The 15,270-nt window shown below is 32.9% G+C and overlaps 1 protein-coding gene across 1 annotated transcript in view; it reads left to right on the forward strand.

Moving 5' to 3' along the window:
* FBN2 (fibrillin 2) overlaps positions 1–15,270 on the forward strand; it is a 127,441-nt gene that overhangs the window by 10,915 nt on the left and 101,256 nt on the right. The window contains exons 5-6 of the mRNA XM_032214594.1: positions 2,000–2,095; positions 9,101–9,298. Of these exons, the coding sequence (XP_032070485.1) occupies positions 2,000–2,095; positions 9,101–9,298 (294 nt within the window). The remainder of the gene's footprint in view (positions 1–1,999; positions 2,096–9,100; positions 9,299–15,270) is intronic.

A 15,270-nucleotide genomic window follows, 5' to 3' on the forward strand; every position in this document is an offset into this window, starting at 1 on the left:
AAGTTTAAATAAGCTAACATAAACATACTTGGAAAAAAACGGATGCCTGTTCAAAATTTGTATTTTTTTTTAATTCACACAATTACACAGACCATCTGTGAATGAAAATGTGTTGACAATTTTAACACTGGTTTCTACATATACTTAGGACTGTTTGTAAGTTTACATTTTTAGATTTCTGTATATTCATTAGTTTTACTCACCCTTGCTTTGGAAGATTTTACCTTAGTTATTAATGACTACATTGTGCCAGTAAGAGAAGAAATGTATTTATTATATTTTTATGTATTCAATGCAGGAGTTTTTCAGGTTGATTAGTGTGTTATAGAAGAGTAAATATAAAAATACTAACAAAATAATACAGTAAGCAATGAAATATATTTATTTTATTAATAGATAACAAATTAAATCAAAGAAGCATTAAAATAATGCAATTACCCTGATACAAAAGCATATGAAATAAAATATATAAATACAACTATCCACGTATAATATGGACAGTGTAATTTTTCACTCTCTTTTTACAGATGACATACATAATCCCAAGGTTTTGTAGCCTCAAAACATATGATAGAAAAGTCTTTAAGCTGTTGCCATTATTTTTTCAACACTGTAGATGAATTATGTTGCTTTTTTTTTTTTTGCATTTTGATCTTTTCAACACAATCTTTTCCTTAGTTCCTTCACTTTGAGTATTTCTTGTCTCCTCTAACTATCTGGATGTATGTTTTCCCCCCTTCTTTTCCCAGACACTGTGGCACTGCAAACAAATGTCATGTCCCTTGAGATGTCTTGATCTGCAAGAGAAGGGAGTGGGTTCTGCTGAATATAAATGCTTGTTTTCTTAGAGGCCAGGTCAAAAATCTTAGGCAATATAGAAAGCATAACAAATGGTGCTTTAATCGTTGTATGGTAGAAATTCTTACTTCAGACAGATGTGTGAAATCCTTTATTTTAGAAAATCCTTTCAGGCTGTACTTGGCACATGTAATTTCTATATGTTATATTTAAAAAGTGATATATTTGAATATGATTTTCAGTGAAACTGTATTTTGATATTTTAGTATTGAAAACAACATTTTAATGTAGCATAACATTTCTTTCTTTCTTTTCTGCTACAATTAATAATTGGTTTAAAACTGTCATACAACATTTTTTTCTTTGATTATACAGCTAACCTCTGAATAAGTAGTGCCATTTACCTAAATGTTTTTAAGACATTGTGGTCATGTTTTGGAATAGATTTTCAATATCTATTTAACATTCAAATACCTTCTGATTTCTCCAGCCGTCATGTATGACCTTCTTTCTCCCAAAGCTTTAGGCACAATGTATACAACTAAACTTATCATTAAAGCAAATGTCTTCCACCCACCCATCCTTCAGGTTCATGAGAGCAATTAGTCATTATTTTTCCTTTCAAGAAGTTATGCTTAGTATGAGGGGAGAGAAAGCTGTGGCAATCCACCAGTTTTTTTTTTCATTTGTCCCTCATTAAAATTGTAGGGACAACATCTGCCAGTCATTTTAATATGGTCATGAGGAAAAACCTTAATTTAGATGTTCCTCAAAAATCCATTTACATTTTCAATTATGCCTTGTCAACACCTATTGCAATGACACTTGTATTGGTTGAGGGCAAGTACAAGGTATCATAGCTTATTTTGGACTCATCAATGAAGCTGTGTCATCTAGTGGGATGCAGGAATCATGGCTTTTCTGATGTAGTACCTTTCCTCTGGAATGACAACTGGCCAGAGAAATCTGATAATGTTCAACAATTAAATACTTGGCAAAGAATTTAAGCCTTGTCCCAGGCTTAAAATTGTATGAATTAGCTAATTAATTAATTAATACAGGCACATTTTCCTAATTCATTTTCTTCTAAGCCTTTTAAATTAGGAATAATGATTATTGTGACTATCTAGATTTTTAATAGTCCTCAAGTGACTATTTTCACTTTATTATAGACATATAATAATTTTATTCAAAAACACAGCTGTCTGTGAACATGGATGCCAGAATGGAGGTCGCTGCATTGGGCCCAATCGTTGTGCATGTGTATATGGATTCACAGGCCCTCAATGTGAAAGAGGTAAGAACCACAAAATCAAAATGAAATGTACCCAAAATATGAATGTTAAGTGCTGTAGTGCTAAATAAGAGGCATGCGCGATATCATTTCTCTTTGCAAGCAATTAGAATAGCAGTTTTTAATATGATGTTGATATTACTCCAGTTGGAAATTTAAGATTTTTTTTCAAAGAATCGGCAGATAGCAGAGCCCTGTATTTCCGCTAAGCAAGATAGTAGAGTTGTACAATAATCTGAGCATTGGGAATGGATCAGCATGTAGGTAATCCTCAACGTATAATGGTTCATTTAGTGACTAAAGTTAAAAAGTGATTTATGACCGTTTTTCACACTAATGACGATTGCGGCACCCTCGTGGTCATGTGTTCAAAATTTGGGCATTTAGTAATTGGTATGTATTTATGATGGTTGCAGTGTCCTAAGGACATTTGATCACTTTTTTGCAAACTTCTGATAAGCAAAGTCAATAGGGAAGCCAATTCACTTAATAAACGTCTTACTAACTTAACAACTGCAGTGATTCACTTAACAAGTGTAGCAAGAAAGATTGTAAAATGGGGTAAAATTCACTTTATGTTTTGCTTAGCAACAGAAATTGTGAGCTCAATTGTGGCTCTATGTTGAGGACTGCTTGTATTAGTAAAGATATAACTGAATTAGAATTCTTAATGCTTGGTTAGTTTATGGTTCAGTGTATTGTACCCCATGCAGGATAATAAAGAAGAGGTCTTAGCTTTTAGCGTTTGGTTAGTTTATGGTTCAGTGTATTGTGTCCCATGCAGCAATCCAAACTAAAGAATTCCTGAGAAACGACTACTTATACTTGTTATTTCATATATTATACTCCAGGATAATAAAGAAGAGGTCTTAGCTTTTAGCTTTTGGTTAGTTTATGGTTCAGTGTATTGTGCTCCATGCAGCAATCCAAACTAAAGAATTCCTGACAAATGACTACTTATACTTGAATATATCTTTTGGAGGAGCACAACTCAATTTTTATATAATTGATTCCAGTGCTGAATTTCTCTTGCTACCAGAAAAACTTTCATCCTGTTCAAATGGAATCTGCTTTTCTGTAGTAAATTAAGTCTGTTATTTCATATATTATACTCCAGGATAATAAAGAAGAGGTCTTAGCTTTTAGTGACATTCCTTGAATAATGTCTCATGCACCATGAACATTCCTAATCCATCAATTTCTCTTAACAGAATTTAATGTATGGTATTAATAGATACTTTTGTAGTGTTGACTGCCAAATTTCATTCTACTGTTTTCAGTCTATTTGTATTCAAAATTCATTATGAATTCTACTTTCTTCTACCATCTTAGTTATCCCTCCCAGTACTGTGTTGTCTGCAAATTTTGTAACTTTTTATGTCATCTAAATACAGGTAGTTCTCAACTTACAACCACAATTGAGCCCAAAATATATGTTGCTAAGTGAGACATTTGTTAATGAATTTTGGCCCATTTTACCACCTTTCTTGCCACAGATCCTAAGTGAATCACTGCAATTAGTAAGTTAGTAACATAGTTGCTAAGTGAATCTGGCTTCCCTATTGACTTTGCTTGTCAGAAGGTGGCAAAAGGTGATCACATGAACCTGGGACACTGCAGCCATCATAATTATGAGTCAATTGACAAGTGTCTGAATTTTGATCGTGCAATTGTAGGGATCATGCAATTTTTGTAAGTGTAAAAAATGATCATAAGTCACTTTTTTCAGTTTGTAATTTTGAACTGTCACTAAACAAACTATTCTAAGTCGAAGACTACCTGTAGTTAATAAAAATGTTGACTGTTAAAGACCAAACACTAGACCTGGTGGCATATATACGTACGTACATACGTACGTATGTACGTACGTACGTATGTACATACATACATACATACATACATACATACATACATACATACATACATACATACAAAAGGGGCCATTTTGGGGAGGTTTGCAAAGTGCAAAAACCTTTTTTTTTAAATTTGCCTCTTCAAAACCTTGGTGCGTCTTAGATTCTGTTGCTTTCCTAAGTACATTTTTCTATATAAATATTTATATTCATTATTGAACTGTTGGTTGTGGTTAGCTCTATTTCTGGTGTAAAAGACATACATTCTGGGAGGTTTTTTTTGAATAAAACCTAGAACAAAATGGAAACATTCTTTTTAAACACAATGTATCTTATAAATATAAATTTGTAAGTTATAAATTTCATTTAAATTATGAGAAAATACAAAAGGTAATGGCATTTTTTTTTTAATTTGCTTGGGAAAGTAAAGGTTTTAAAAAGGTGCCAGAAAGATTGTAATAGAGATGCCAGATACATTTCTTTAGGGAAGACATTCCACAAGTGGGATGTCACCCTCAAAAGCTTTTTCTTTAGTTGTTTCTTGGCTTGTTTTCAGTAAGCCTTTTCTTGCATTTACTTATATTGGCTGCTTGTGACTCAATATAATTCAGCCCAGTTACGCATCTTACTATAAAGAAGCCACAATATACACGCCAATAGCAATCATTAAAGATTGCGAAATATTTCTTTATCATTTTGTTTTTCCAGTGTTTCAGACTGCAATGCATGTGAGCATATATATTCTATATGTTTGTTTCTATGTATCATTTTAAAGTAAATAATTGGAATTTCTCAATTTAAAATACTAGATATTCAGTACTCTTTATTGACTTTTCTGTTCATAACATATATTTTACCAAAATAAGATATATTTTAACCAACTTAAGGAAACTATTTCATAATAAATTTAAGAATTGTATATGAACATAGTTTAATGAGTAAAATAATTATCCTTACATGACAATGATACTAATGCTTACACTTGAAACATTTTTTGTTTCTCAAGTTGTATATCTATATTCATAATTATTATTTATAATCCTCTAATCATCCTTATTTATCTTCTATAAAGCCATCTAACTCTTTATGATAAAGCTGAAGACAGTGCTTAGTGGGATCTGCATAAGTTGAGTAGAGTGAAATGTCCTATTATTTTGAAGTGTGTGTGTGTGTGTGTGTGTGTGTCTGTGTGTTGCTGATTCATAATATATTTACAATACAATACAATAGTAGAGTTGAAAGGCACTTTGGAGGTCTTCTAGTCCAACCCCCTGCCTAGGCAGGAAACCCTATATCATTTCAGATAAATGTCTATCCAACTTCTTCTTAAAGACTTACAGTGTTGGGGCATTCACAACTTCTGGAGGCAAGCTGTTCCACTGATTAATTGCTCTAACTGTCAGGAAATTTGTCCTCAGTTCTAAGTTGCTTCTCTCCTTGATTAGTTTCCACCCATTGCTTCTTGTTCTACCCTCAGGTGCCTTGGAAAATAGTTTGACTCCCTCTTCTTTGTGGCAACCCCTGAGATATTGGAACACTGCTATCATGTCTCTCCTAGTCCTTCTTTCTATTAAACTAGACATATACAGTTCCTGCAACCGTTCTTCATATGTTTTAGTCTCCAGTCCCCTAATCATCTTTGTTGCTCTTCTCTGCACTCTTTCTAGAGTCTCCACATCTTTTCTACATCATGGTGATCAAAACTGAATGCAGTATTCCAAGTGTAGCCTTACCAAGGCATTATAAAGTGGTATTAACACTTTATGTGATCTTGATTCTATCCCTCTGTTTATGCAGCCTAGAACTGTGTTGGCTTTTTTGGCAGCTGCTGCACACTGCTGGCTCATATTTAAATGGTTGTCCACTAGGACTCCAAAATCCCTTTCACAGTTACTACTGTATAGCCTATACTGTACCTGTGCATTTCGTTTTTGTTGCCTAAATGTAGAACCTTACTCTTTTCACCATTGAATTTCATTTTATTAGATAGTGCCCAATGTTCAAGTTTGTCAAGATCCTTCTGTATCTTTAGCCTATCTTCTGGAGTGTTGACTATTCATGCCAGCTTGGTGTCATCTGCAAATTTGATGAGTTCCCCATTTATTCCCTCATCCAAATCATTGATGAAGATACTGAAGAGTACTGGGCCCAAAACAGAGCCTTGGGATATTCCACTGCATACTTCCCTCCATGAAGATGCAGTTCCATTGAGGACTACATGTTGAGTGTGGTTGGTCAGCCAGTTACAAATCCATCTGATGGTGATGCTGTCTAACCCACATTCTTCTACTTTATCTAGTAGTAGGTTATGGTCTACCTTATCAAATGCCTTACTGAAGTCCAAGTAAACTATATCGACGGCATTCCTCTGGTCCACTAATTTCTGTCACTTTGTCAAAGAATGCAATAAGATTAGTCTGGCAGGATCTGTTTTTGACAAACCCAGGTTGGCTTTTGGCTATTACTTTGTTTGCTTCTAGGTGTTCACTAATTCATTGCTTGATTATCTTTTCCAGAATCTTTCCTGGTATTGAGGTCAGGCTGATAGGTCTGTAGTTTCCTGGATCTGTTTTTTCCCCCTTTTTTGAAGATTGGGCTTTTGTAATCTCATTTTTCAAAATTTCCCAAGTTTCTTGAGTTGTTTTCCCCTTGAGGATTCTCATCCATGGAATTTTTCCCAAGCTCTTTCTAAGTTTATATAAATTAGCTCTCTTAAAGTTCAAGAATCTAGTTTCACTTTGTTCTTCTACTTGTGTTTGCATAATGTTGAATTCCAATATTGCATGGTCACTTGCCCCCAGGGTTCCTGTGGCTTCAACACCTTCTATCACTTCCTCTCTGTTAGTGAGAATTAAGTCCAATATGGCTGATCCCCTTGTTCCCTTCTCTACTTTAGGGAAACAAAGTTGTCTGCTAGGTTTGTTAGGAACCTGTTGGATCTTCGACTTGGTGCAGAGTTTGTTTCCAGTTGAGGTCAGGGTAGTTAAAATCTACCACTACTATTTGTAGGTACTTTTATTTATTTATTTAATTTATTTAGCATATATTGACTCTTGGAATTTATCAGTATGGTGAGGAGCATTTTTTCAGCTCTTCTGGCTTTTTGTCCTTTGTAGTTGTTTATTTTGACAGATGGACATAAACAATTCCAGTCAGAACCTATCCTTTCCCTTAATCAATTTTACATATGGACAATATATATATTCTTTAAATTCAAAGATTCTAGGGATAACCAGCAGAGTAAATTTTGTGACAAACAGAAAAGTGCTACAAGGATCTGGTGTGTTAAATTAAGCACTACCTAGTTAAAAAGTCAGTAATTCTTAGTATATCTGGAATAGAGTAACTGGTTCCCAGTATAATTTGCATTGCTGTCCTTACTCATGTATTAGAGGACTGAACAGCTGAAGAAGGAAAGAAAGCCTATAGGTGTTTCATGTGATTAACAATCTTCATTCAGTCCATAAAGTTTTAATTGGTCCATCCATATTGCCTGGAGAAGGCTTTAGGCTACGTGTTTAATCTTGTTATAATTTTATGGTGCATTCAAGACTGGCCATTAGTAAAAATATGATTTTCCCCATAATTTTACATTTCCAAAATTTTAATATCTATTAGTTTTTTAAAATATATATTTCAATGTAATATTAAAAGTGTTTTTCAAACGAAAAGCTAAAGAGAATAATGTTAGGAAATCACATCCACATCCTCAGTTTACCAGGACACTCTATGGAACTTTACAAGTCTGGAAGCTTAGCTAGTCATCAAAAATAAATGAAGATTATTCAAATGTTATAATTCAGTAAAATGAATAACCACACAAAAGGGAAATTGAGACTGAATAACCCAATCTGATAATGTGATCTTCAATTTATTATAAGACTAATAATCATGAGAGATATCATCCTGGGAAATATATCCATGTTGGTTTGAATATATATATATATATATATATATATATATATATATATATATATATATATATATATATATATATATATACATACATACATACATACATACATACATACATACATACACACACACACACATACACATACTTTAAAGTCACAACCCCTGGTATGCCCAAGTATGGGAGGAAGGTCACACTTCCACTCTCTGTCATTAGGCTCGTCACAAGAGACCATCCAGACAGAAACCCAATATTTTTTACTGTTGCCTTTTTTGTTACATTTGTTATATTTATGCTGATAAATAAATAAAGGGAGACTAGTATAGATCTATTTCAAGCTATTTAGCTCTCATCAGCTAGCCATACCCAAGTTTGGGAATCGAACCTGTGCTCTATTGCCTCCCAGGCAGGGAGTTAACCATTTGAGCTACAGAGAACGACTCCTTATCATATATATGTGTGTGTGTGTGTGTGTGTGTGTGCGCGTGTGTGGGCGCGCGCGCGCAAGCGCATATATAGATATAGATATAGATAGATGATAGATAGATAGATAGATAGATAGATAGATAGATAGATAGATACATACATACATCATCTAATGATGGAGGAGAATGTATTTCAGTTAAGTTATTAATTGAATTTAACTCTTTTTTAAAATCAGGAATGGGATAGAAGGTTAAAATAATCTGATTATAATTGTAAAACAGATGTTCTTTAATTGCAAAAGTAAAGATATAATCCTTTATTTGTTAAATTTCTGGTCTTGCAAATATTTGAATAATAATACTGTGTTTTTCCCACCTCAAGGGATAACTTTTTGAACATGATCATTTTCTCAAATACATTCTTTACCTGAATTATTTTTAATCTGTTTACATTTGTGTGTGTTTTCTGTAAATTGAAATAATAAAAAGCAACATTTTGAAATTTGGCATTCTGTCAGTTATATAATAGGATATTGTATAGTAGAGATTTTTATTAAACCCTTCCATTATTTGAAAAGATAGACAAGGTGCTCTAAGACTAGAGTTTCACTTTTAATATTTTTGGTGGTTATAAAAAATATTTTAAAAATCATGCCCTTGGACCTTAGAGATCAGTGGTTTATTGGGACAAGAGCATTAATGGAGAACAGATTACTGCATTGGATAACAGAACTAGATTGAAAAATTCCTGTGTGTTTAAACAGATGGGATGGAGGGACACTGCTTGTATATTAAACTGTTTCCTTTTAATTTCCAGATTATAGGACAGGGCCTTGTTTTATTCAAGTCAACAATCAGATGTGTCAAGGTCAGCTAGCTGGTATTGTTTGCACGAAGACACTTTGTTGTGCAACTATTGGACGTGCATGGGGCCATCCTTGTGAAATGTGCCCTGCTCAACCTCAACCATGTCGTCGTGGTTTCATTCCAAACATCCGCACTGGAGCATGTCAAGGTGAGCAAAGTACTTTACTAATGTTAAATGTTTTCCTGCTGTGAAATATCTTAGAATAAATTATTCCAGCCAGATGATATTTATTGCTTTTTGTATACTGTTTGTGCAAGTATCAAGTACTTATTAGGTTGCATTATGTCACAATGAAATGAATGTCTTTGGGAAACACACTACAAAGAAAACAAGAAGCAAAAAAGAACTGTATTGTGTATTTGTTAATTAAGACATGAGTTTAATTTCTACAGTTTTCTTGGATATTAATTATTAGGGAGGTTTCAAATGCAAATGATCCATTGCAGGTCCTACCTACATTTTTGAGTTTGAAACAACTTTTTGCATTTGAAATTATCTCAATCATTTTGGATATGCTTAAACTCTATTTTGAATTCCTAAAATTTGAAAACTGGAGCAACTATTTTGAACTTAAAATAGTTTTATTAAATTTTTTAAGAAGTTTGAAATAGAACATTACTACACATTATCACATTTCCATGTATTAAATAATTCATGTTTCCTTAAGAAGTAAGATAGAGACGCAAATGATGCTTAACTAAAAGATGATTCCATAGTGAACATTTACTATGCAACCATAACTCCCTAATTATTATTATTTTTATATGCATTAACAGGGCTAAAAAGTACAAGACAGATATTGCGAGATATCCCTTTGAGGGATATTTTTTGCTATATTTTATTCTAAACATAATAGCAAATACAGGGTAGCACATGGCTGCTTATTTATAAAGTTAACAAATGCTTGCCAGCAATGAAGAATGTTGTCATTTCAAGAAAAAGGCAAATTATAGTAGGATGCCACCTGCTAAGTGCATCATTGATACTATCACAAGATGGCATAATATTTGGCAGATTTAACTAGCAGTGATTATAATTAGTAGTATGAACATTTATTTATTTATTTATTTATACCCCACCTATATTATTTTTATAAAAAACCTGAGTGGTGAATATACCTAACGTCCTTCCTCCTATTTTCCCACAACAATCATGTGAGGTGAGTTCGACAGAGAGAAAGAGAGAGAGAGTGACTGGCCCAAAGTGACCCAGCTGGCTTTCATTTCTAAGGCAGGACTAGAGCTCAATTTTTCAGTTTTTAGCCTTTCAGTTTCTACCTGAACACTAGATTAAGCTGACTTGTATATAAAATATGGCAATCATATTATTTTGCTTTATATTTTGACAGGATATTTTTAATCTATTCTTTAAGATTGTTACTACTGTACAATTTAACAAACATGAAGCTCATAATAAGAAAAAAGCCCAATTATTTGTGGTTTCTTTTGCATTCTGAATACAGCATTCTTTCATTTTAAAATATTATCATAATAGTATTACAAGGTTAATGATTATTGACCATGTTCAACAAATTGGGAAAGAGAGATGCAAACATCTTTATATCTACATGAACATGTCAGAACAAATGGCAGTGGTGGGTTCCTGCCAGTTCGAACCTCTTCTATAGAAGAGGTTCCACAAATCTACAGTGCCGTTTAGAGCCGGTTCTAGCTCCCTCCCCCCACTCGTCCACACATCATCAAGATGAAGAGTGAGAGGAGGAATTCTGGGAGTTGAAGTCCACAAGTCTTGAAGCTGTCAAGTCTGAACACCCCGGGGTTTTTTTCCTAAAGGGTTAGGGGTGCAAGCGTCTTGTAACTTGACAGCTTTAAGACTTGCACACTTCAATGCCAGAGTTCTTGATCCAACATGACTGGAGGAGAAATCCTGGGAGTTGAAGTCCACAAGTCTTAAAGCTGTCAAGTTTGAACACCCCTGGGGTTTTTTTCTAAAGGGTTAGGGGTGCGAAGGTCATGTAACTTGACAGCTTTAAGACTTGCGTGCTTCAAATGCCAGAGTTTCTGAGCCAACATTTTGGTTGCTAAGCAAGAGCTTTGTTAAATGAGTTTCACCACATTTTACAAGTTGGCCACGCCCATCCAGTCACATGGCTGGCAAGCCACTGCCACCCGGTCACATGGCTGGCAAGCAACTCCCACAAAGCAGGCCACACCTACAGAAGAGGTTCTAAAAAAAATTGAAACCCACCACTGACAAATGGTAAAAAGATTTTAAAGATTTTAAATCTTTACTGATTTCAGCAGTTCCCTGTTGGCAGTGGAAGTACAGAAGATGAGAGCAGCACAAAAACCCCTTATTTGTGTAATGTAGTTATACGTCTCAAATGCTTCAGGCAGTGAGACACAACAAACTTAAACATACATAAACAAGTAAAAGCATTTTTGAAAATATACATATTAGAAACTAAGTGTCTTTAGTTTTGCAATTTTGTTTGCAGTCAAATATATTTGGGAGGAAACTCTCCAAGTTTTTAATACATTATTTAATACATTATGTTTAATTAAACATTTATGTTGGGAGTGTGGATTTTTTGTTTCTTTAATTCAATTTTATTTTTATTCTTTTCATTTGTATTCTTTCTTTATTCTTTCTTACTACCCACAAGCTCATCTTATCTGAGACCGAACCTCAGACTAATTATAATCCAAGTACCAATATATCAATTTTATAACCAACTGCAAAGTATAGCATTCTGTTCCATTAGCTCAACACATATAATTTCTAGACTTAGTTGTTCCTAAAGTACTCTGATAGAATGCATCATATTTTTTTAATTTGTTTATTGTTTTTATTAAACAACACACACACAAAAAAGAATCATCTTTCATTACATCTTGTAGAAAGCATGTCAATTGGTTACAGGTACATTTCGTGCATTCTTCCGCAATCATTACATATATTTCATTCAGGTTGAGTTGTACATTTTAGAATTTATGTATTTTACTATCATCGTACCACAATTTTCATTTAATAATAGTTACTTAGACGTGTTTTTTCCCCCTAAGATCATTCATATTTGAAGACACAACCACCTACTGGCATACTTTCACAATCTCAGTGAATCTGTCATAACTTTACATCTTTATATCATATTCTAAAAGAAAGTCAGTTAGGAGAATATCCAACATTCCCTCTCCTCCCCCCCCCCCAATCTCACATATTAACGCTTCTGTCTATTTAACTTTTACTGGTATAACATAACTGTATGTATCAATATTTAATGATACCTGTATGTATCATTAAATATTATCCATTAACTTTTCTTTGTTATTATTATAGTTAACTAAAGATTATTTACTATTTATCTCACCTCTCCTGTCCAAAGGCCCAAACGAGATTATACCTTTATAACCATCTTTAAACAAAGATTTATTAATAAAATTTATACGTCTTTTCCCTCAATCCCAGATTAATTAATTACGTGTTAAGATAAACATTAAAAATCTAAAACAATCTAAGAGATGTTAACATTTCTACTTAATAATCACCAAAAGTATACATTAGCATTTCCTTATTTATATCACGTCTCGTCTCTTTTGACCCAAATTATTCATACCTTCATAACAAGATATAAACAAAAAATTTGTAAGATTTGTACATCTTTTCGCCAGATCCCGAATTACAATTTATGGCCCATTATTTATCCTAATTAAGGTTATTATTTCACTATTAGTATCATACTAAATTATATGTTAACGAATAAACATTCAATGATAATCTAGAACAGTCTACGAAGTACTAAAATCTCTACTTATTAATCATCAATAATTAGTTAACTTTTTATCATCAACTAGCATTGTTAACCAGTAAACATGTATCATGTTTTTCACAATCAGGTTATGTTAGAGAAACTAGTTTTAGGAGTCTGACAAATAAAAGATTAGAATATTGATTAATAATATACTTCTTAGTTAAATACAAAATCATTGATATAACTGAAAGGAAATGGCATTATTTCAGCAATATGGGCTATTACAGATTTTATGAAATGAGATTTAAGAATGTACATCAGGATAAATAAATAAATAAATAAAAAATAAATAAAAAAAACCAACTCAGGAGCAAAGAATACAATCCCTGAAAACTATAAGAGAAAGGAAACAATTCACATTTTAATTAAGGATTTTAATTAAGAATTCAAATTGCATAGAATTATTCTAAATATGATACCCTATTATGAAGCATGATAATAAAGCTTCTAGCTATAACTGAAAGACCTAATCAAACTACCTAAAGAAGCTCAGAAAAAGCTTCTAGCTGTAGGTAAAAGACCTAATCAAACTAACCTACATTTGAAAGAAATACAGAACAGACAAATATAGGTACTGAAGATTTTATGATTCTGTTTCTAAGAACAGATCCCTATAAACAAGCTAACATAGTGGTCCCCAACCTTTCTGGCTCCACAGACCAGCAGCAGAGATCAGGGCAAAGATTTTGTGCGTGCAACCTAATCCCATGCATACGCAAATGAAGCTTCACACACTTGCCAACCATTTGCATGGCCCAATTTGTTTGTATTTGGCAGTGAACAATCATTAGCCTTCAAAGATAGGCTAATTGTCATAGGACAATAATTTGATATCTGTCTTAGATTAAATAAAAGTTGTTACAGTGGTGTTGCCAAGGAGTTCAGCTAGTGGAGAAAAAATCAGAATAGATTTAGTAAAAGGAATTATAGAAAGAGATAACTGTACAAAGGGAAATGTGATTTTTCATTTATATTTTCTGGTAATGATTCACAGCTATTGTGAATATATCATTGTGTATGTCTATCTGATATATCTGCAGATATACTTCAGCCCTAGGTTATTTCCTTGTCTAGTAAGATATTTTCTAACTTCAGGTCATAATATAGGAAAACTATTTTTTTTAAAAATCTTGATCTCTTTTCAGTAGATCAGTCTTAACATAATGCAAGTCACCTGCCTTTCCTCATTTAGAATTTTTTTTTTAATAATTTCGTTATAGACTGACTCAACATTTGTTCAATGCAAAAATATTTTTAAGGAGAAAGGGAAACTTAGCATATTTTTGTTTCCTATGAGTACAAGGGGTCCTTGTATTTTTTCTCTGCTAATCATTGCTCATCTCTGCTTCAAGACCTTAAGTACAATAATTCCTTTTAATTAGTTAATTACTTCATTTCATTCAACTGTGAAACAGCTTCTTGTGAGGGAGTCAGACAGAGACTTCTTTGTAAAGTAATTGTCACTAGATAATTCATATATTTCTGTTTCCACATTACTTTGTTGCTTAAAAACATCTGTAAATTGTTAGTACTAGCTAGTGCTTTCCTGACAGCCTTGGCTAAATTGAACAATAACAGTGGCAGATAAAGAATGTATACTCAGTAATACCCAGTAACTAAATGTATTAAGTGCCCATTGAAGCATCAGTCCAAAGCAGAACATAATTTAAGAAATGAAAAGGTTATTGGGAATATTGAACTGGTTACAAATACTATGCTTCAGTTAGTATCAAGTTGGTCTGGATTGTATTTTATAGTATTTTAAATACACAAACATCACCTGTTACCATTTTGTTGTTTAATCCTGTTTCACCATTGATTGCTTCACCTGAAATAGAATGTATTTCAATGATTTTCCATCCAATTAAAACATTCAGTTTGAAGGTGACAGGAAAATTCTGTTCATGCATTTACTGTTTGGTGTTTATTGATATATGTAAATTGCTAGTTTTTGAATGATAAACAAGTATGCAGGTTTGGAATCATAGAAATTTGCTCATGATTTTATCTTGTTTCCAGTTTGTTGATACATAGAACAACTGAAAACAATCCAAGAAAATAATGGTCCAAATGGTATTGATACTAGCACACTGTACTATTATATCAACTTTGACAAGATGCACAATATATGCAACTGCACTCATTTTTCAGACACAATAGAGTAAAATTGTGCTGTTCATAGATGCTTGATGATTGTTAATTATTAAATTACCAATATTGCTCACATTTCTGAAGACCTTGGTAGCAATATTTCCTCATATTTTATGGTAAAGATAATGTTTATCAAAATCATTACTGTTGCAACTACTAACTCACTAAGCTCAATAGCACATATTGAGCTTTTTCA

This window comes from Thamnophis elegans, chromosome 3 (assembly GCF_009769535.1).
Source record: "Thamnophis elegans isolate rThaEle1 chromosome 3, rThaEle1.pri, whole genome shotgun sequence".
Lineage (NCBI taxonomy): Eukaryota > Metazoa > Chordata > Lepidosauria > Squamata > Colubridae > Thamnophis > Thamnophis elegans.